Genomic DNA, 23,894 nt, shown 5'->3' on the forward strand with positions numbered 1-23,894 from the left:
CAATTAAGAAAAGGTGTGGTTGAGCCTCACTATCTCAGTTTTAATAATCTAGGGTTTGAGCATCCCTGGCCCATCCAATAAGCACCTGGCATGTCATGTATTATTTACCTATGTGTGTTCATGTGGACAGTGAGCTCCCAGTGTGGAGTTAACATGACTGCCTAACCGACAGCCCCTCAGCCTGCCTTTGTTTACTTCTTTATACATGATTTGACTTAATTAGTGAAATGCTATGAGATATTGGGTACAATTCTTTTTTTTGAAATAGAGGTAAATGGCTATAGTACAACCGAGAGGATACTTCTTATATAAGTTCACAAGTCAGTCTCTGAGGTATGTCCAGGACCTGGGTACACTTATTTCACAAAAATGAAAAAGTGCCCTGCAGATAACAGAATTGAATACTCTCCCATCTCATCATTCTAACAGCTATAGTTCTGACCACTGCTTTGTTTTCTTCCCCTCTTTCTTTGGTTTTGATTCTCTTCTGTATCAGCTTCATATTTTTAAGCTTTCTCATTGCTTTGAACTCTTTCTTGGGTCGGAGGAAGGGACATTTGTAATGTGAGGTCAGTGTGTCCTACATCTTCAGCTGGTCTTTGCCGTGCCCTACTCGCCCACTGGGAGCCCCCAGGCGGTAGGCCGTGTGTGGCCCCGTGGCCTTCCCCGAACAGTGCTGCGCTTGACTTCCTTGGGCCGAAATACTTGTCTTCATGGCCTCATCACGTCTGCTGTGTATACATGCCTGTTTTTGTTGTTTGCTGTACTATTTGTGGTTTGGATTCTGTGACAGAGATATAATGGTCTTTGTTGAGGGTTGGTTCTTGACGTTTGTAGTTTGTCATTAATGGTTCTGTCCTCAGCATCTAGCACAGTGCCCTGCACATACCAGGTGCCAATAATACACTTGTTGAATAAATGAATGCAAGACCTTAATTGCTAATTGATTTACAATATGCAAGAACCATGTGTGGAGATGGTTAGGAGGGGTCAGCCTGTTGTCACCCTAGCATACATGTCTCTTCATGGTGGCAGCTCCCCCAGCTCCCCTCATGCCTTTCTTCTTCTTGCTCCTGGACATGACTTTCATCATTGAAGATTCAGGCTTCCTTCCTTCCACTGATACATAGTTTAAGAGATTGTTCTCAGTCTATGAAGAGTTCTGAAATAGAAAATGTAATGAATCTCTTTCATCTCAAATAAAAAGCACACAAATTTCTACCTGTATATGTTACATTGGCTACAAAGAAATTTTTGAGTGTTTTTTATCATAATGCCAAGCGTTGAGTCCTGGCCCCACATCTTAAAATCTCATGATACTGGCCCTAGCCAGATATGCTCAGTGGGGAGAGCATCATCCTGACATGCTGAAGTCATGGGTTTGGTCACCGGTCAGGGCACCTAAGAGAAGCAACCAATGGGTACACAACTGAATGGAATGAGTGGATGCCTCTCTCTGTCTCTCTTATCGTCTCTCAAAAAGTGAATGGAACAAAAAAACTGGTAATACTATCATATTAACTACTTAAGCCTTTTACACATTAATAAGACTATATCTAAAATGTGGATAATGTGACCTACCGAATAAAGGTTCCTCTAAAGATTAGATGAAAGAATGCCTGTAAAGCTCGTAACACTTCATCCAGTCAAATAAACATCATTTTCTATTATTTTCTGTTAATGGTATAATGTTGCTTGAGAAATTAGACCATTTAGGTTATAAAACTTGAAGCGAGAGGAAAGTACATAATGATTTTGTTAATCTCATGGCCCCAGGTCAGGGATGATGAAGCATATCTCCCTATTTTGGATTATGCTGCCATCTTAAGAGGAATGTGTGTTCATGCACACATATGTGCAAAGGTATATGTGCATGCACAAAGGTACTTGGAGATGTGTGTTCACATGTGTGTGCATGTGTGTCTGTGTGTGAATGAGTGTGCTGGCTTATAACCTTTGTGGCTAAATGGTGGAACACAACAAAATCAACAGGTCAGCAGATAACTAGGTCTAGGTGAGCCTGAGCCCAAGATCTTGAGTATGCAAATTACATACATATGGTGAGCCAAAGTCTCTGATTGAAGACCCGCAGAAAACCCTTTGAAAAAAAAAAAAAAGACAGGCCCTGGCCGGTTGGCTCAGCGGTAGAGCGTTGGCCTGGCATGCGGGGGACCCAGGTTCGATTCCCGGCCAGGGCACATAGGAGAAGCGCCCATTTGCTTCTCCACCCCCCTCCCTCCTTCCTCTCTGTCTCTCTCTTCCCCTCCCGCAGCCAAGGCTCCATTGGAGCAAAGATGGCCCGGGCGCTGGGGATGGCTCCTTGGCCTCTGCCCCAGGCGCTAGAGTGGCTCTGGTCACGGCAGAGCGACGCCCGGGAGGGGCAGAGCATCGCCCCCTGGTGGGCAGAGCGTCACCCCTGGTGGGCGTGCCGGGTGGATCCCGGTCGGGCGCATGCGGGAGTCTGTCTGACTGTCTCTCCCCGTTTCCAGCTTCAGAAAAATACAAAAAAAAAAAAAAAAAAGACAGAAAACATTGCACGTGAACATGAGAGTGATTTTTTTTTTCCATTTAATTGTTAGTTCCCACTTAATTTGTTAGGTGAGGTTATTAGATGGTTGAAACATAGGTAAGAATAATATGGTGAATAGATAAGAGGAAAGCAGGACTTTGGGAGGGAATTGAGAGTGAATTCCTAGGAAGAACTGATATGACAGGAACCATACAGAAACTAAAGGACAAAATCAGGGGTGTGAAAGAAGAAAAAGGAATGAGCTTGGCCAAGACTATGGGCTCAGGTTTTCAAGTCCTGGGGCAAAGTAAAGATCTTCTGATCTAATGAAATTTTTTGTAGCTCTGGATTAACTGTGAAAAATGGTTTCTTAGAGTAGAACCTAACTAAACCTGTTCTCATGGAGCCTGGCCATGTGACACCTGGAGGCTCCTTAAGGGTTCAGGTGTGAAAGTCCCCCCACAGCCCACGGAGCAGGGCCCTGATGCAGAGAGGGGGGGGCTGCCTTCCACACCACTCCCGCTGAAGAGGTGTCTTTAATCTAGGACCACTCCTCTGTTTCACGTGCACACACCTGCTCTTGTGTCCCACAGGAGCCACTACCCCATCTCTGATCTTTCTAAGCCTGTATATTAGAGCAAACGTTGGACTGCAAACTAATCGGAATTCTTGAAACACTCACTTTTATTACCATTCTTTTGCCTTGTGAGATTGAGATTCTTCTTTAATGAAGCCAACTTAATCTTCTTGACATTAGTGTTTAGGGGCATTTATTATATGTGATTTATATCTTGTCCCTTCACAGATATATCTCCTTTTGGGCTTTCAATAGATTTAAGTAAATTTTCTTACATTACTGCAGAAGTATTCCATGTCCTATGTCAAAGTCATTTTTAATAAGCCATTCTTGATCAGAGATTATTAAAATCAAGAGGAAGTATTTGCAAAATTCATATTGGAGAAGACCAAATAAAAACCTTTCAAAATGTGATTATGTCAAGTTAGCGGAGAGGTGAATAATTGTACAAAACTGCAAATGCCCCAAGTAACCACCCCTTTATTGTTCCTACCAGGTTAAACCCCACCCAATGAGTGGCTTGGGCCTCAGACCCATGAGCTCACCTGGTTCTCTGCTTTAGATTTCTGGAGACCTCTCTTCTTCATGCCACTTAACAAAATCAATTCTCTAGAGAATGTTACTTTCCCCATTGACTTGCCTTATTTCTTCTGACAAAGCAGGGGCAAAATTTCAAACTTGTTTCCAATGAGTGTCTTGGAGGCTTTTGCTTTTCCTTAAGTAAAGAATGTGGTTTTAAATGAAACCAAGAGGTCAAGATTGTTGTGCCACAACCTGTGGCTTGGACTCCTCTGAACCACGATGGATTCTATGGGCTCTTCCTTTACAAGCAAACTCAGGATCTGCCTGATGGACAGAGTCAGGCTGGGTTCAGGACCCCTTTCCATCACTCCTCTGCTTGGGCTTCAGGAAACAGGACAGAAGGGTCACACAAACAGTACACTAAATATTTTTTTTGCAGTAAAATATATATAACTTATTTATTTAGTTAGTTATTTTTATTTAGACAATTAAATTGAACAGGGTGACATTGGTCAACAAGAGTACATAGATTTTGAGCAAACATCTCCACATTATTTGGATAGTCAATTACGTTGTATACATATCACCCAAAGTCAAATCATCCTCTCTCACCTTGTATTTGTTTCCCTTTATGCCTCTCCCCTCCACCCACCCCCTCCTTCTCCTCCCTTACCAAAATTTACTACTTCAACCACTCTGAAGTGCATAGTTCTGTGACATCAAGCACATTTACATTATTGTACAGTCACCACTGTTCATTTCCCGGTCTTTCTCATCTTCTCAAACTGAAACTGCCCTCATGAAACACTAACTCCCCACCCCCTCCCCTTCCCCTGCATCCACCATTCTACTTCTGTCTCTATGAACTTGACTATTCCAGGGGCCTCATGTGAGTAACAGTACTAGTTTGGTAAATTTAATGAGTTGAGGTATTGAACAAAGTTAGAGAGTTCACAGAACCCTAAATAGTACCAGAGATAATAAATGGAAACAGAAAATCAAACCAATTTTTATTTCCATTGACCTCTTTTCATACAGCTTTTAAGTCATTATTGTGAAAACTTCACCAATTGTCTTGAAACTATAACAATATTTAGCTCTGTGAATTCTCCAGTGATAAATTGCCTATTATTCCTTTTTGTCCATATTTATTTTATTAACGACTATTTCCTACTGCAACCTCTCAGTTGCACACACAACTCAGGCATAACTAGTATTATGTTAGTTTTGACAAGTGGCTGGTATTTCAACCACAGAAACAATAGAAAAGAACTAGGATGTTTCATCAAAGGTATGTTGCCATTGACGGCAAGACCCATGTTAATTTTAAAGAAGTTAAAATGTAGGGGCAGGAGGAATGCAAATATTTTAGAACTAAAGAAATTCATTAATAAAAATCACGAGGACTGGTCAGAAAAGTAGAATATAAACAGTTGGCCAATTGGTCAGTAACACAAAGACAGGCAAATGCAGTAAAGTTGTTTTGTTTTGTTTTCTGGTGAGACTTCATTAGATCTTCACCTGCCTTTTACTGTGGGGCATGTCTGTGAGTATTATGCATCTTACCCTTTCATATAGGGCAGATGACCACACGAGAAGGCTGCTACAAAGACCTGAAGTTTCAAGTAAATACGTCATTCTGCAATCCCAACACCAGACCTGTCACAGGGGTGGTGCCTTGCAAAGTATCTGCCTGTCCTCCCAGGTAAGAACCACATGCACGTTGGAACCAGTGTTGTAATTTTGCAGAAATACTTGGAGATTTTATTAGAAGCTCCGGTGCCTAGAAGACAGAATCACTGAGTATCACGTATTCCCTAACAGCAAAGAGGCAGAAGTCACAAAGACTGCCTGTCACAAGTGAGCTTTATAAGATTGTCTGGAAAATCTTGTGAATGTCAGTGGAAGCTCTTACATTGTAGTACATCCTGTTAGATTTTCACTATAATCTGTATGCTGGCACGGATGATAATATACTGTGGTGCTAGTAACATTTTAGCTCCCTTCCTACTATTAGCGGGTTTTTTTTACTTTTTTATTAAATTTATTGGGGCGACATTGGTTAATAAAATTATATAGGTTTCAAGTATACAATTTTATGATACATCATCTGTATATTGCACTTTGTGTTCACCCCCCAGAGTCAGGTCTTCTTCTATCACCATATATTGGACCCTATTTAGCCTTTTCATTTCCTCCCTCCAAACTCCTCTTACCCACTGGTAACCACCATACTGTTTTCCGTGCCTATGGTTTCTGTTTGTGTATCTTTTTTGTTGTTTTCAGTTTTATATCCCGTATATGAGTGAAGTCAGATGGTTCTTGATTTCCTCCATCTGACTTATCTCATGTAGCATGATAGTCACAAGACCCATCCATGTTGTCGCAAACGGAAGTTTTTCATCTCTCCTCTGGCTGACTGAGTGAATCCAGTGAGAAGAACCCATGCAAAGAAACCACTCTGGGTAAAGGGAGTGTGGGTGACTGCCATGCACTGCGCACCCGCACATGGATGAGATGGAGATGCAGGAAACCTGGGTTCTGTCCTTCCTTTATTCTGTCCTCAGTGCTGCTGCCTCTAGATATTTCTAAATAGCAGGTTTCCTGAGCCCCGGGGAGGCAGCATGGTCCTGCTCTCATCCACCATCATACCCTGGGCACGTCCTTAGTTTCTCTGTTCCTCACTTTCTTCATCTTTTCAGGGAACATGTCACACAAGGCTTGTGAAAATCATCTAACATATTTACAAAATGAAAGTCTAACTTCAACTAGAGCTTTAGACAGCCAAGGCACCACATATAAAATAATCTCATACATCTTGATTTTAAAGACCCACAATAGCTAGGGGTGGGGTGGGGTGGGGTGGACCCAGGGTTGCTGAACTGAGCCTGCAGTCATAAAATGGAAGCTCTTCCTGAAGGCGCTGTCTGCCTTTTTCTCTGACCTGTGTGGTCCCTGGTCACCTGCTCAGGATAGCGATGAGGCCATTATCAGCATCTAAGGGGCTGGTGTCTTTTTTCCCACTAGGTGCTGGGAGGGGAGGGCCCTCCCTGGAAAGATCCTATACTCTCAGCCACCTTCCCCCTTAGGGACTGGGGATCCCCACCTCACAGAGCCACTGGTCATGCCACAGCCAGGGTTCCCCATCCCAGCTCCTTGTCTGGCTGGCAATATGCCAGCAGAAAAAGTGAGGCAGATCCTCCCATGAGTGTCCTGCAAAGACGACGACTCCTCCTCCTCCTCCTCCTCCTCCTCCTCCTCCTCCTCCTCCTCCTCCTCCTCTGAAGCCTCCATGGGCCACAACAGGCCTGGCCTCACAGAGCCAGCTCTAGTCATGTGGGGAAGGGCCACTTGCAGGATGTGTGGAGTCACAGGATGGAGGGCATCAGAATCCCTGGTGACTTCTGGAGCAGAGCCACCCCACTGGCCCCCCATCTGCCTACCAGCTCACACTTCTTCCTGAAAGGGACGTGCCACCTCCTGGGCTGGAGCCCTGGTTAAGCAGTCTCTGTTGGTGCAGCGCAGCCACTCTCCTGACTCCCGTCTGCCTCAGCTATGAAACCTCAGTCCCAACACTCCATCCTGGCCACCAGCCCTTGTCCTGGCAGCTCATGTGCTCCCGGACCCACACTCCAGTTGTCCCTACGTCTCACTGGGGCATCACTGTCTGGGCATCACTTCTTTCCAGTTCAGTGACCATGAGTAGTGCTGTCACCCTTCTCTGGCCAGCTGGCTTAACATTTTCACCTAATTCTTCCTCCTTTACCCTTCCCTGGAGACTCAACCTGGCTACATGCGATGTATCACCCGCTCTGCACATGGAGCTCAGTAGCTAAATACTGCCAGGAAATTTATAATCCCTGTTCTTACTCAGAAAGCATGGCCACCATCTCACACGGCCACCCCAGGATGGCAGCCAATCCTAACACCCTCACTCAGTCACTTTCTCCCTCCCAGGACAATGATTTGATATCCCCTCCAGTCTCCCCAACATTCCTCCTTCTCACCGTTCCACACTCTGGGCCACAACTCAGACCTCAGAGGTGGGAATGAAGAGATGGCCAGCCCTTCCTCCCATGAACAGTCCACATGAGAATCCACCCCTCACTCTGCCTTTCCTCCTTCATGGTGGGCCAGCATCCCACTTGTTCCCGAAAACTTTCAGAGAAATGTCTCTGGTTCCCCATGTGCTTCATGCTTATTGATTCCTTCAAAGAAAGAGTTTTAAATGGATGCCAGATTCCGTTTATGCTCTGCTGAGTGTGTGTGTGTGTGTGTGTGTGTGTGTGTGTGTGTACTAGTTTTCTGTCCGAGTCACATATTCTGTTCTGCCCATCATTTTCCTCGCTTGGCCTTCTCTGCTTCCCTGCCATTGGTCCTTCTGGTTTTGAGGGATCTAGAGGTGAATGTATCTCTGCGTTCTTCCATGCCCTGTGTTCTATGCTCATCTTGCTCAGGTCCAGTGTTACAGGTAAATTCTGGCAACATCTCTGTGTGCTGGAAGAAGGGCATGATTCAGGGGCAGGACTGTCTGTCCAGGGGAAGCCAATCTGGTGTGTGGAAGCAGCAGGTAGAAAAGGCACCAAGAACACACCAAATTTACCAGGCCCCATCTTAACTCTTTGATCTATATGCCTCACATTTTTGAATATGTGTATTTTCCTCTAAAAGAGAAACCTTGGGAAGATAATACAAATCTTGGTCAGAAACCTAAAACCATGCATGCCAGGCCGATGCTCTACCACTGAACCAACCTCAAGAACAGTAGTCCCCAACCTTTTTTGGGCCACGACCGGTTTAATGTCAGAAAATATTTTCACGGACCGGCCTTTAGGGTGGGACAGATAAATGTATCACATGACCGAGACAAGCGGCAAGAGTGAGTCTTAGACAGATGTAACAGAGGGAATCTGGTCATTTTTTAAAAATAAAACATCGTTCAGACTTAAATATAAATAAAACGGAAATAATGTAAGTAAGTTATTTATTCTTTCTCTGCGGACCGGTACCAAATGGCCCACGGACCGGTACCGGTCCGCGGCCTGGGGATTGGAGACCACTGCTCAAGAGGACAGACGTGGTTCTTGCCACACCCCAGCCAAAAGCAGGGGCTGGAGGACAAGCAGCCCTACAGGTTCCTGTGGTGCAGGTGGGACAAATACCCTGGCTCCCACCACCCACCTCCACGTGGAGTGGACTCAGTACCCTGAGTGAGGCCAGTGGGCCAGGAGGAGTACGGTGTGCCCTGGATAGCCGGACAGCCATGACCCTGGGCACACACTCCCCTTTGTCTGCTCGTCTCGTGCATAACTGGGGAATACCGGGGAGGCTATGCCGAGGGAATCTACGTAAATGCTCTTAGCACAGCACATGTGCTAAATACTCAATAAATCCTGGCTGTTTTAATTTTGCTATAAAACGAGAAACAAATTCCCATCAGTTACTTATTTAGTCTGTGAAGCAGAACTATCAATGACAAAGCACAGAGGAATGAACCTACATTATATATATTAATCCTTGTGGAATTTTAACAGCTGAGTTGGGAAAGTAGATCTTAATTTTAAAAATTGCTTTGTTTTCCTCTGAGATGTGAGATACATTTTTCTCTTGCCCAGAATACTGACAATGTTTTGTTCCTGATTAAGTGGGCAGAAAGCCCCAGTTTTATTTTATTTTTCTGAAAATGAGAGTGTGTCTTTCTTATTGGAGTCTGTCTCCGATGAGGGGTGGGGGCCTTCTCCAAGCCCCGATGTCCTGTGGTGTCCCTCGGGTGGCCTTCTGCAGCCAGAGCACCTCCAGTAGCTCCTTCTCTCACATCTTGCTCAGCTGACTGAATGCGGTGGTATATAATTTGCTGTTTCATGTTCCATCTGCAGAAAGATCCTGAAGGGATGGGGGAGTGGGATCTTTAAAACATCTTAATCCACAGCCTTCTCATTTGTAGTTTAAATGGAAAAGAAAAACTGCTCTGCCGGTTCGAAACCCTTACCTGCTGTGTCAGGGTCAAAATGGCATGCCTGGGTGGTGTCTCAGGCTCTCTCAGCTGGAGTACTGTTAAGCTTCTGGGCCATTAGCAGGATGGGGATCCCAGGTAGAAAATCTGTGCAGAGGGCTGAGTGCTAGGAGAACAGGGGTCTCCGTCCTGGAAAGAAGGTGATCTTAATAAGTCTAGGTGACTCCAGCCAGCAGGAGCATCCTGGTTAAAAGGCAGGGCTTGGGCAATCCCAGCTGCTCCTCGGGGAGGGAGCTGAGCCGGCACACAGCCCCCGGGGCTTGTGCTGGGACCAGGCTAGAGGCTCTGCGACGGCCCTGGAACTAACTAGCAGTGCACAGCCCCGCCCCCCATCGCTCAACTGCCTCTGTCTTCATTTAAGCGTGATCCCGGGCATTTTTATCGCTTGCTTTTGAAACACGAACTATACATCACACAGATATTTATTTTCTTTCTATTTATCAGTTTATCTAAGTGGAGGGGCTCTTTGTGTCATTTATCTTAACTAGCTAGTTTTCAGAGCATAAATCCATAGTATATATGCTTTCCTGGACAGTGGATTGAAGATTCAAGGGGAAATACTTTTCAGATGCTAAAGGGATCCTTTTCCCCTCTCTGCAGTATTCTACCAGGAATGCAGAGGAAAAATTTAGATGAAACATTGTGATCAGATGCCTTGTTTTCTTGTCTTAGGTATCTGTAAGCAGGTACTCTCTCTCTAATCCTCTGCACATGATCTTTGGTCATATTATTGTTACCTATACTTTGGTGACTCTTTACAAACCCATTAGCAGAATGGTTTCTTTTACAAGATAACTAGGTTGGTGATTACATTCATTGGGTTGCACACTGTAGAGATGGAAGGTAAGAGCCAGCAGGATAATTTATTACTGATGCTGCCCTTATAGCAACACTTACAGTGACAGGGAAGGGGCAGTCATTTTGTGTGTGTCTTGTCTCTTTTTATTATGAGCCATAAAAATATTGACCCCCCCCCCAGTGTTGTATAGGTCACCAAAGGAATGAAAAGGACCCTGGTCACACAGGTGGTACCTGTGTATGAAAGGGTTTAACTCACAGGAATGTCCCTCCCCCCCAGAAAAGGAGCATTTCAGTTCATTTAATTATCTGAGTAATGGAGAATAAAGCAGCAGCAGGATCTGCTTCCTGAGTCCGGAACCTTTACTACTCAGGGACCTGGGCTCAGAAAGGTCCCTGCTTCTTTTCCTTCTCTGCTCTCGCCACCTTGAAATGTCTAATGATACTTCATTCACTGGATTTTACAAATTCCATAACCATTCCTGTCCAGCAGTCCCTCTTCTATTTCAAAATTATTTTCTGGGATATTTGGGAATTGTGCCAGATTGTTTCTCCTTTTAGTAAATCAGTTCTACATTACCCTTGAGATTGAAATGCATCTCGACAATGACTTCAAGGCATGGGTTTCTCTGTGACACCAACGTGTTAGCCATGAAGGATGCAGGCTTCTTCATGCAGTTCTCTTCCTTTATTTTCTTTTCACCTGTGGGATGAGTGCCACTGACACTGAACTTAAGAAAACTCACAGATGAATGAAGTCACTGTGAAAAGGGCTTTACAGAACCTGTGAAGATGTGTCCTCTAGGCCCCAACACTCCCCTATCCTGTCCTTCAGGGAGAGAGGCCACCTGTACCAGGTAACCTGACCCTATGCCTCATGCCCAGAGAAGTCACTTCCCTCAGGCCAACTCTGCTGTTCTCTCTCCACTGAATCCCCACTGAAAAGGCGTCTACCCTCTGTTTAATCAGGGAAGCCAGAAGGGTTACGGCATCTGTAATTGACATTCCCTATAGAGAGAGCTTCAGTGGAAGTGCCAAGTCACCAGCTGAGGTATGACTATCATAACTCGAAACTATATAATCACATAGGTGTGACAATATCTTAGTATAAAGATCCTCTCTTCCCTGGGAAAGACGTCACTTAACACCCAAACAGTGAGTTCAAAATGCATTCATGCTGGTAACGACATGTGTTAACACACCTTCATAGTAAGAGTCCAGTTACAAATATGGACAAACATAATTAGCCATAAGGAGGACTGATGTGACTTATTTCCTCAGACACTCAAATATCAATGTAGAAACCATTACAGAATCCATGGGGATATAAAAGCTAATTAGCTTTCTAGATTGGGATGTGTCATTTCACTCTTACGAATCTGCCCTAGGTAGTTCTATATAGTCTTTTATACTTTGAGGGTTTTTTGTTTTTGTTTATTTATTGGGTTTTTTTGTCTTCTTATTTGTTTTTGGCTCTTTTGTTTTGGTGCATGTGTATGTGTGTGTGGTATCTATCTATCTATCTATCTATCTATCTATCTATCTATCTATCTAAGCAAAGGCAGAAAGACACCTGAGGAATACTACTGTCTTTCAGAGAACTTGCCTGGTTATGTAGGTTAAATAATACCCAAAATTTTTATTTTTTTATTTTTTTAAACTATTTTTTTCCTTTTTTAAAAAAATTCTTTTTATTTATTCATTTTTAGAGAGGAGAGAGAGAGGGCGAGAGAGAGAGAGAGAGAGAGAGAGAGAGAGAGAGAGGAGAGACAGAGAGAGAGAGAGAAGGGGGGAGGAGCTGGAAGCATCAACTCCCATATGTGCCTTGACCAGGCAAGCCCGGGGTTTTGAACCGGCAACCTCAGTGTTCCAGGTCGACGCTTTATCCCACTGTGCCACCACAGGTCAGGCCAATACCCAAAATTTTTATAAGAGTTTTATATTCTGTTCTCCAGTCCTCAGTATGATTGACTCTAAATTTCACCAAGCCCTTCATACTCAACTAACTAACTACCCTTTAATAATACACACTATGTGGCATATGCTTCAAGTATATATTTATATTTTGGAATATAAGAATAAAAAACAAACCTAAAGATCTATAGGTAGACAGAATATGTAGATGACAGATGGATGATAGATAATTAGATTATTGAAAAATAAATAGATGGATGGATGATGAATAGATAGATGAAATAAATTTTACTAAAAATCTGTATCTGTGACCATATGTTCCCTGAAAGTATACTAGTCAGTGCTTCTGTATATATTTGTTGAAAACTGGAAGTTTCACTTAGAATTAAGACTTTGGGGGGAAGAACACAACATATTACTTTTAGGTACAATTAAGCAGGATTAGAAGTTTTATGGTTTTGCATTTCCAAATTTATGGAGACATTGGGGTAATGCTTTGTTATTTCAGATGTTATTATGTTAAGATCAAAGAAAGAATTAAAATTATATCATTTTTTATAATTTTAGAGACTTCCTTTATGGTTTAGGAATGGGAGTTTTTTACAGATGTTTCTTGTGGGAATGAAGGCATGTGTGTTCTGTGTTGGAGTAGGTTATTTATATGACAATTAGAATGCATTTCTTAGTTATTTATTCAAATATGTTATGACTTTTTGTCTATCTGTTTCTAAAAAAAGTTTTTAAGTCTCACATTTTGATTATCTTTCAATTTCTCCTATTAATTTTATTTTATAATTAATGCTAAAATTCTCCTTTATATTGTAAGGTAGGGTTGTAGGTTCTACACGAATTACTCTTTATTATTAGTTAATGATTATCCTTATCCCTAATATTGCTCTTCAATGTATGCTCTATTTTTTTCTAAAATTAACATTATGATATTAGCTTCCATTTACTTAGTTTGGCCTGTTTTACATTTCTTCATTCTCTTTGCTTGTAAATGTCTGTATTATAAAGTTTTCTGCACCTGGAATTAATAGGTTGGACTTATTTTTGGTGGATTTTGATTTTTGACAAATGAAGAAAGGAGGCCTTGCTGCTGGTTCTCTCGTGTCCACATGGGAGCTGGTGCAGTCGCCCATGTGCCTCTGGAAATGGTGGGGAGCAGGTGGAGGAAGAAGGCATGGCAGGCAGCTGTGAGGGCCAGCCCTTGGAGGGAGCAGGGCAGGACTGGGCCAGGCGGTAGCCTTACCCACTGTTTCCTTTTCCCAGTGAAAGAAGCAAAGTCATTCATAAGAGTGAGAAGGGAGAGCAGTTGCTGCCTTCAGGGGGAAGGAGAAAGTGAGGCGGGCAGTGACCTGACTAGGAAGCAGGAACCCCCTACTGCGGGAGGCCACTCGCAGGCACCCGGGTTCTGGGCACAGAGTTCACTTCACACTCCACCTGTCTAGAAGTGCCCAGAAGGGCTCTGTCCACAGAAAGTGCCCAGAAGGGCTCTGTCCACAGAAAGTCTCTGAGGCCCATTACTGTGCTGAAGAACTTTGGATAAACTCTTAGCAGTACTAGACAAGGAAACGCTTTGTCTACATTAAAAACCAAACCATCCCAAGGACCCATGTTTCAGGAAACAATGTTAAACACCAGAGAACCAGGTGATTCATTCAGTGGGCTGAAATGTACCAGCAAGGTGTCATTTCAAGCTAATGTTTATTTTGGGGCTTAATATTGTATTTTTAGGAGGGCAAGATGAAAGGAAGAAAAAGCAGTGGGTCAGGAATAGTGTGACTATTTGAATATTGATTGAATATTGAAAAAGCATTATAATCATTTTGTCAGTTCAAAATTGGTTATTTAAAACTCTTCTTTAGACACCGTCTTTAAAGGTGTTGATTTGCAAACATCTCTCACATGTCATTCCACCAGTGATAATGTCCATATTTAGTCACTTTTTTCCCACCAGCATCCTCCTCTTTGCCCACCTCTCCAACCCTCCTCCCTAAAAGAGTTTCACTAAATTAAAAAAAAAAAAATCTGTGACCTTACAGGAATAGGAAATTTCAGTAGATGAGTATAGTGACTCATGTAACCTTGAAAGAATTTTAGCTTAAGGGGAAAACCAGCCTGATCAGCAGGGGTCCAGTGGATAGAGCATCAACCCAAGACTCTGAGGGCCACAGTCTGAAACCCTGAGGTTGCCACCTTGAGCATGGGGTTGCTGGCTTGAGCATGAGATCATCAACATGATTCCAAGGTCAATGGCTTGAGCCCACGTTTGCTAGCTTGAACAAGGAGTCATTGGCTTGGCCTGAGCCCCCTGGTCAAGGCACATATGAAAAGCAATCAATAAACAATTAAAGAGAAGCAACTATGAGTTGATGCTTCTCATCTCTCTCCTCCCTCCCCCTTCTCTATTTCTGCCCCCTCTCTCTCTTTAAAAAAAAAAAAGAGAGAGAAACCAAACTAATTGAATTCCAAATTTTATACAGAAATTTGATTATTTATTTTGCAGTTTATCTTAGCATTTGCTTAAACATTCAGGTTAGCTTTGGTTGACAGTTTGATGTGTTGTCATGCCAATGTCACCTGTAAACCATGATTTGGCAGGCATCTTCACCAGTTGTAGAGACTGGAAAATCTCCACTTTGAGAGTCATTAAGGTCTAAGGAGTATTAAGACTTATGCATTAACTTTATCACATGGCTATGAGATTTTTTTAACAGGTCTGAATATGATTACTACATCTTAGAATTTTCTCATCCTCCTTTTTTTCCCTTGGGTTTCTGCTTAAGCAGTCCTTATTCTCTTTGTGATGTTTCCAATAAATGTATGTATCTTTCATTGTATTTTTATAGGTATGCATAAACTTTTTAAACAATATTCCCAGAACCAAAGAGATCCTCAAACGAACTTGTTTAGATGAATTACACTTTCAATTAAAGCACCACTTTCAAGACAAGACCTCATTTCAATGAAAAAATAGTGTTGCAAGGTAAAAGACGTGACCATGTGAAAGCATAAAACATTTTTATGTCCGACTTGATTTGTTTTCCTACAAGTTTCATATAAGTTCAGGGCAAAATGACCTGAAACAGAAAACAAATGCTTAATATGCTTCTGACTGTGGTCACTAGGAATGCAGTCATCACAAAGGAAAGACAACAGTCTCCTAGAATATTTACATTTGTCTGGATCCAATGCAAGACAGAATCCACACAAAAATTCCCCCTCCACCTCCAACTGCCATATAATTGCAGGTTTATTACACTTTTATGTCAAACAAAATTCAAACAATAAGGGAGTTTTAATTTTTGATGCATTATTACATATTTTCTTAATTTAAAAGAACACTAGAGGCCCTGGCCAATTGACTCAGTGGTAGAGCATCAGCCTGGTATGTGGATGTCCCAGGTTCAATTCCCGACCAGGGCACACAGGAGAAGCACCCATCTGTTTCTCCACTTTTCCCCTCTCCTCTCTCTCTATCTCTCTCTTCCCCTCCCATAGCCAAGGCTCCATTGAAGCAAAGTTGGCCTGGGTGCTGAGGATGGCTCCACAGCTTCTGCCTCAGGCACTAGAATGGCTCTGGTAGCAACAGTACAAATGCCCCAGATGGGCAGAGCTTCACCCCTTAGGCATGCCGGGTGGATCCCGATCGGGGGCACGTGGGAGTCTGTGTCTCTGCCTCCCCGCTTCTCACTTCAGAAAAATACAAAAAAATAAATAAATAAAATAAAAGAGCACTAGAGAGAATAATCCATTTAAATTCTCAAACTTCAACATTTAAACTAAATCTAGATTTTTTAAATTTATTCATTTTAGAGAGGAGAGAAGGGGGGAGAGAGAAAGAGAGAGGAGAGAGAGAGAGAGAGAAAGGGGAGGAGCAGGAAGCATCAACTCCCATATGTGACTTGACCGGGTAAGCCCAGGGTTTTGAACCGGCAACCTCAGCGTTTCCAGGTTGACGCTTTATCCACTGTGCCACCACAGGTCAGGCCTAAACTAAATCTAGATTTTTGCTTAACACCTATTATTTTAATTGATTTTTATTTTATTTAGCAATGCCATGCAGATCGTTTAGAAAAGCCTACTGTACTTTAAAGTTCATTATGAGAAATCGTCATCCCTGTCCATTAACCAATTCACACCCCAGTCCCACTAGCCAGGGGTAACAATTTTAGTTACTTTATCTCTCTCTTCTGGTATCTATTCCAATACTTCTAAATAATTGTCATTTTATAGTTATCAGTTTTAGAGATTAGTCTCTTATCTGTCACAGAAGAGGATAAGAGAATAAGTAACCCTTTGGCATCACTTTTTATCACTCATCACTAAGCTCTCTCTTAACACCAATTTCCTTGACCTCCAGTCTTCTAATATGGTGACAGTCTATTATTATATTATTATTGTTCACATCATTATTTATCAGTCCTTGCCAGCTAAGGAGAATATTCTGATTCTGTCTTTTCCATATATAAAATTTTATTCGCCCAGAAACTAATTGCCTGAATTTTGTCTGCTTAGGTTTCTTTACATAAAATCCAATATATATATAGTGCATTGACTCATTTAACCAATGTCAGTTGAGTGTCTACTGTGAGTCAGGCACTTGGTATATTGAATGAGTGAACAAACGTCCCTGTCCTTGAGGAGTTTATGGGGAGAGAGACACAGTCAACAATAAGCATAATATATTTTTATTTTATTTTTTCTTTTTGAGAGGAGGGGAGATAGACTCCAACATGTGCTCGACTGGGATCTACCCGGCAACCCCCGTGTGGGGCTTATACTCAAATCGACTGAGCTGTTCTCAGCAAGAAGGGGCAGCGGGAAGAGAAGCAGATGGTAGCTTCTCATGTGTGCCCTGCTGGCCCAGGACTTCCGCATGCTGGGCTGATCCTCTATCCACTGAGCCAAACTGCCAGGGCCGTGAATTTCTATCCATATTCTAAATGTTACCTTATATTTTTCTGACTCCCGGAGCAGAAGATAAAGAAACAATGACAGCTGCATTATTTCCCAGTGCAACAGGAATAGCAGCCTGGCTAAGAAAGCATGATTACATTGCTGTTCTCTGCATTGGTGTCAGAGAAGTTAAAATCAAGCTAGATGGATAGACAGAGAAGAAAAATACTGTCAGAACCTTGTCAGGGATCTGCCACTCAGCAGGGTCCCTCCAGAAGGTGCTCAGAAGAGACATGCTGTTCTCTTCCTAATATATTTTTAAATGATTGCATATTTTGGAAGGTGGTAAGAGCCATGGTTTAAAAGGAAAAAAAAATAAGGGAAGGCAGAGGAGAAGGAAGTGGAGAGAGCAGGAGGTGCAGAGTGTAGGGACACATCATAGAGAAAGCGCTGTTAGGGCGGGACAAGAAGGAGGGGGAGAACCCACAGGCTTCTCAGGACACTCCCCTGTCAGACCTGCCAGAGAACCTCTCACTTGGTTTTTCCCCTGGGATCTCCTCCCTGGGGCTACCATTCTTGTTCCAACCTGGACCTGTCATGCTGGCACTGCCCTTGTTTCTCTGTGATGTGGAGTATTGTTTCCTGATGCCAAGCAGTGGCCTGTCTTGGTTTACATCACATTCAGAGAACAACCCCTTTCCACTGTCTGAGAAAGTTTCCGGGAGTTGAACTTTCTCAGCTTTACCAGTGTCAGAAAGTCTGAGAACAGCATTCGGGGGAGAATTCACTCTCCCTTAGAGTTTTATGGGCATGACATCATTTTCTTCCATCTCCTGTAGCTGACAAGAGTCTGCTGCTATTCTGATTGTGTTTACCTCCTCCCTTTTGGAAGCCTTGGGGTCTTTTATTATTCCTGGGTTACTAACGTGCTTTAATCTCATTGTATCTACTTTCATTTGCTTAGTCCACATGGGCCTTTCAATGTAGAGATAGAGAGTTTAATACTATTCTCTTCTATTCTTTATATTATTGCCTCTTGAATTCTTAGTGCATTGGATCCATGTTTTAATGTTATGCTTTCTTTTCAAATTCCATGACTTCATCTTTTGGTTTTGTTTTTTTTAAAATGTTATTTTATAGATTTCCTGATTTTTATTTGGTTTATTTTTAAATAAACTGACAACAAATGTTTCCTTACCTTTGTGGTCTTTTTTGTAACCTTTCTTTTAAAGCATCCTGCTCCTCTCTTTTTTCTTTAAAAATCTTATTGTTCTTCTTTATTTCTATGTGTCTGTCTCTCTCTTCTCCTCCCTCCTCTTACCAGCAGAGTCTATTCCCTCCATTTTCCTTTTTCTAGGAGTTGGTTGGTGGGCATTCTTGTTGTACTTCATGTTGAGATCTTTTTCCAAAGCCTAGCAACCTTTGTCTATCCAAACATGTTGAGACTGAGGCACCACGCATGCTGACACAGGCTTCTTCAACTGCTCTGTCACCTCCAAATCTCTCCTCCCGGAACCAGCCATTGCCCCAGAGAAGGGTCCTGTCGTCAGATACCTGTGTACTTATGGTAAGCAGCATGTGTGCCCAGCTCTCGGGAGCACAGCAGAGAAGGTGTCTGAGGCTGGTGGGGGTCTCAGAACTTCCCATTCTAGCACCTTTCATGTCTCAAACATCCAAGTCAGTCTCTCCAGTGGGAAAAATTCCTTCCTGCTCGCCATTAAAACTGGGGAAGGCAGCAGCGATAAAAACGTTTACTCAACCCACTGTGTTTCGCTAAAGGCTTCTGGTATAGTTGTTTAAAGAAACAACTAAATGGTCATAAGATAATGAAAATGTGGACAATGCTGGGACATTATTATAATCATTAGTAGTAATAAAGCTAAGGCTATTGTAATGTGGAGACTAATTACTGGAAATCTTTACACAAGGCTATGGCTAAATTTGTTATGTATTGAGTAAAAAAAAAAATTAAATTATTCCTACAGTTTTTGACTCATTCCAGGTTATCTTGACTGTCTTGGTTTTAAAACTACAAATTCCATGTCTGGGGAACCCTGTGAGTAGTCCGGACCAACCAAAGAAGTTGATCAACCTGCCCTCTTTCTCCATGCATAACATAGGAAAAATGAAATTATAGTAGAAAATGTCTCTCATTTGCCAGCAATATTCACCCTCAGACCCTGAACTGTCACTTTGAACAGAGAAGTAGAAATATCCAGAGGCTACATGTACAATGGCAGCGCGGGAGCGTTAGTAGTTAGGGAGGTTACTTGGAGCCAGTGAGGCTGAAGCTTTATTTAAAGGCTCCTCTAATTTTAGGTTCCTTTGCTTTTACTCTTCTTAGAGGGGGTCACCCTGAAGTATGTCAGCTCCACAGCAATTACACAATCCACCCCAATGATGGCAATGATGATAGTGATAAAATAATAGTAGCTGATATTAATCTAATGCTTGCCAAATGAAGGGTTACATTTAATCCTAACCATAACCCAGTAAGTAGAAATTATTACTATCTTTATGATGTAGATGAAGAGACCGAGGTACATGGCCATTAGAGATTGCATAGTGAGAAAATTATCAAGGAAATGCTTAAACCGCCTATAAGACAGTTGTAAATTGTGTATGTAAATAAGTCAATATGAAAATATATTTTACAGATTTTTCTTTTTATTTCCATATATATGTATGTATTTGTGTGTATGGGTGTGCATATGTGCATATATGTATTAGAAATTACATTCATGTAATAGCCAGGAAGTCCAATGGATACTTACCTCAGAATCTGGAGCTATAGAACTTCAGTGAATATTCCTTTGATCAAGAATATCAGCCTTATCTAAACAGATCCTTGGGCTTTACAAGTAAAAGATGAAAACTTACAGGAGTCTAGGAGCAGCACAGATCACACTGGTTGTAGACTGAAGTTCTGTGTGACATGAATGACATCATGTCAGCCCCTTAGGTCCTGAGACACTTGAACCAGGACACATTTCCATGATTTAAGCAAGTAAACACTTCTGACATTAAATTTGAAGAAAAGAAAAGCACATCTCAGTTTGCAGGTTAAGATGAATGAGACCTGGGTTGTGTGATTAATCATATCATCCTTGCATTCTTACTGTGAACCCGTTAATCACTGTGTATTTTTTAATGTACTGGTGGCTTTATTTTGATAGCATGTTCTTTATGATTTGCATACATTTCCATGATTGGTCTGTGTGGTTTTGTGTGTTATCTTTCAATAGATAAGTCTTATATTCTCTTATCTAAGTTTGCTTGCTATATTTAGTTATTTAATGTGTCTCTACTGTAACTTTTTATTTATTTATGCCTTTCTTTCTTTTTTAACCCTCTGATTATTTAAAAGACATATAGTATATTTCTAATTCTAGTTTAGTTACCTATACAATTTTAAGTAATATGTTTAAGCTGCTATTTTATGATTTATTAACTTCTCAAATTGCATCTATAAAAACCCTAATGAGCAAAATAGGCAACTGGCACATTTCTACTTCTGTAATTGCTACTTCCCACACGTCAGTGCAGGCCCCAGACTTGGTCGTAAGTGCTTGCAGGTTTCTCATTTCAGTTTACTTTGATAACAATAGTGATATAATAACGATAATAATAAATTATTTGCCTATATTTTTTTTAATAATGACGGCATGTTAATTTGGTGTTATAATCTTGACCACAGTGATATGAGCTTCATTCTCTATTTGAATGTACCCAGGGACCTTGCCATACAATAGCACTCTCATTCTTGGGTTCAATAGTTGAAACCTTTCCCCAGTCGACAGGAATATGTCTGGAGGAGATTTTTCAGGAAGGCTGTCCTAACTCCATGCTTATCTGGGAGTGTCTTTCTGTTGCTTCTCCTCTCACTCCCTTTAATGTCATCCTGCCATCTTATCTCTACTTGAGGTCTTGCTTCATGGAACTTTTAAGCTCTTTTGAATTTCCTGACAGTGTAGTTATTTTGTAAAATTATATTTGATAAACTAAGTCTTCTTCCAGAATATTTTATTATTTTCTTCACCTTTCATTGCAATCTTCTCTATTTTTTTAAAATGTGCCTTTGATGGGAGATGGGTTCACTATCATTTTCACATAGGTTTCATGTAAGGGTCCTTCTTGCCAGGTCAGTTCTGACCTGGGCATTAGCATATAATCCTTTTATAGACCTAAGTGGAGCTGGCTTTCTTCCTTCTGGACTTTTTCCTGCAGTGTACTTTTTCCAAGTGCTTTATGGAGCAAATATAGATGATTTGTTATGAGTATGTGGTCCTTTTGTTTTGATTCTTTTGATATGTTCACAGATTCTCAAATATTTATTTGTGTTTGGGAAAAGAAATCTCTGTACTCCCTCACTTGCACCATCTTTTCCAAAATCTCTACCTCAATTTTTTAAATGAAAAAAGAAAGAAGAGTTTCTGGCAGATGTGTTTTCTTTATAGAGCTGTTGAAGAGTGGCTCACACCATCGGTATTTCTGTGGCTTACCTGTGGTTGCCAGAGACACAAACCTGGAATCTGGTCTGTTGGTCATCGACAGCTTGTTTATCTCTGTAGACGATTCTGCCTGCAGCAAAGTATACTTGGGAAGGGTTTCTCCAAAATTGGCAGTCAGCTACACTGTCCTAGTGGCCATTGTGCCAGTATTTGTGGCATGCCCCCAGTTGGCCTCTGAGTGGTGAGGATCAGGTGGTCCAGGGCATAGACATCTAGCCAGGCCACCTGCACTGGACTCCTGGCTCCTGCACATGCTCTTGCATATACCTAAGCATATTACTTAGTGTTTTACACCTCAGTTTCCACCTTTGAAATGGGTGCAATAATCATACCCACCATATAGGTATATTGTAAGAATTAAAGAGTTAGTATAGATAGAGCCATTATTACTAGTATTATTGAAACTCAGTAGACTAGAGAGATTTGGGGTTGAATTTATTAGCCCTATTGTCTGATTTTAGATTGTTCAGGATATGGAATATATATATATATATATATATATATATATATATATATATATATATATATATGTTACTCAAAGACAATGAGATTTTGCGGACTTGTCCAATATCATCTAATGTGTATTTGACTATAATACACAATGAGCCCTGCTCGGGACACCTGCATTCAGCCCTCCACTGGCCTCACTATTATCAGACGCTGTTACTTGTTCTTCAGGACATCCTTTCATTTTGTTCAAAGAATTGGATTTCCCACAGATTTTTTCCCTTGTCTGTGAAGGCAAATGCAATTCTCTCATGGCTACTTGTGCAAATGTAGACCTTACATCATAGGGTCACTGAAAGAAAGACATCATAGCACTGTCTAAACCACCAGACATCTTTTTATGTTCTGTATATGATATTTTGGCATACATTATCATAAATGCTATACTGGTTGGCTGCTGTCCCAATTTTAGTCATTTAAAACAGCTGAGCTAGAGACTGTGATCTTTAAATATGGGGCTATTTTTCCCTCTGTCCCAACTCACTGTAAGAATATTGAGCATATGTCAAACCATTTAAATATAACAGAGTATTTTCTTATGTCTCTATACATAATGTAAATGTCATCAGATCATTAGGCTCTTTTGCAACATGGCTAATAAATTATACTAATTATAATACAGCCAATAATATTAATTAGATAACAGTATAGCGCAATCCTCTTCACACCCTTTTTGTCTTCTTGCATCGGTGTTGTTAACGGCAATAGATAAATATGACATTCACAACTTGATTCACCTGATAAGTTTTGTAATACAATATCTGAAGCTTTACGTTGAGCAGTTGATGCCAAAGAATACAACAATATTAATTATGTAGTTAAATAACTAAGTAACTAGCTATATTATTCCATTAAATATTTTAAAAAGTATCAGAATTTTTTAGTATTTACTAATACATAAGACCCACCAGATGGGAAAGAAATTCAACCTATAGGTAACTAAGATATAGTAGGAAATAAGAAATAACTAATCTGTGCATGTCTTGAAGAAGAATGGATGTGACGGTAAAAGGTAATTTCTTAGGGATGGGAGCCAGAGGTCACATAAATATTGTTCTACTTACTCGTGTGTGTTTATTTTCTGGTTCTGATTAATCCCCTCAAAGTGCCACAGTGAGAACTCAATCCTGCAGTGAATGGAATGTTCCAGCCTCACCAAGAAGGATGACCCTAACATCAAATATAAACTATATATTTTTGGCGACCACCTGGCCTAATGGCAGCTATTGGCCAGAAAAATCATCTACAGCATGTGGTGTCTTCACACCTGCACCTTAGTTTGGAAGCTGTTTGTCAGCTTAAAAAAAAGAAAAAAGAAACTTAGAGGTTATTAGAAATCATTGTAAAAGATCAAGTTCTGCTGTCATTTTGTGGAAACTACAGTAAACGTTCACGTGTCTGCATCCAGACCCCGCTGTGGAGCTTTACGTCCCCATCATTCGGTTGTCACTAGTGCTTTCCTGACTTACGGGGAAAGCGAGGAAGTGAAATTGCCAACTTTGTTTGGTTGCGCATGCTAACGACTCAGAAAGTGACGTGGCTAGCTCAGGGACTTGGGTGACGTAACAGCATGGATGTGAGGTTCTTACTGTCCCCTTTTGTTACTTGACAGCAAAGAATGTGCCTGAACTCTGGGCAGGA

The 23,894-nt window shown here is 41.5% G+C and overlaps 1 protein-coding gene across 5 annotated transcripts in view; it reads left to right on the top strand.

Moving 5' to 3' along the window:
- The window catches only part of ADAMTS16 (ADAM metallopeptidase with thrombospondin type 1 motif 16), a 172,037-nt gene that overhangs the window by 122,619 nt on the left and 25,524 nt on the right, over positions 1 to 23,894 (top strand). For all 5 annotated transcript variants that reach the window (XM_066253601.1, XM_066253602.1, XM_066253603.1 and 2 more), the window contains one exon: positions 5,187 to 5,313. In XM_066253601.1, the coding sequence (XP_066109698.1) occupies positions 5,187 to 5,313 (127 nt within the window). The remainder of the gene's footprint in view (positions 1 to 5,186; positions 5,314 to 23,894) is intronic.

The sequence above is a fragment of the Saccopteryx bilineata genome, chromosome 1, assembly GCF_036850765.1.
Source record: "Saccopteryx bilineata isolate mSacBil1 chromosome 1, mSacBil1_pri_phased_curated, whole genome shotgun sequence".
Taxonomy (NCBI): Eukaryota; Metazoa; Chordata; class Mammalia; order Chiroptera; family Emballonuridae; genus Saccopteryx; species Saccopteryx bilineata.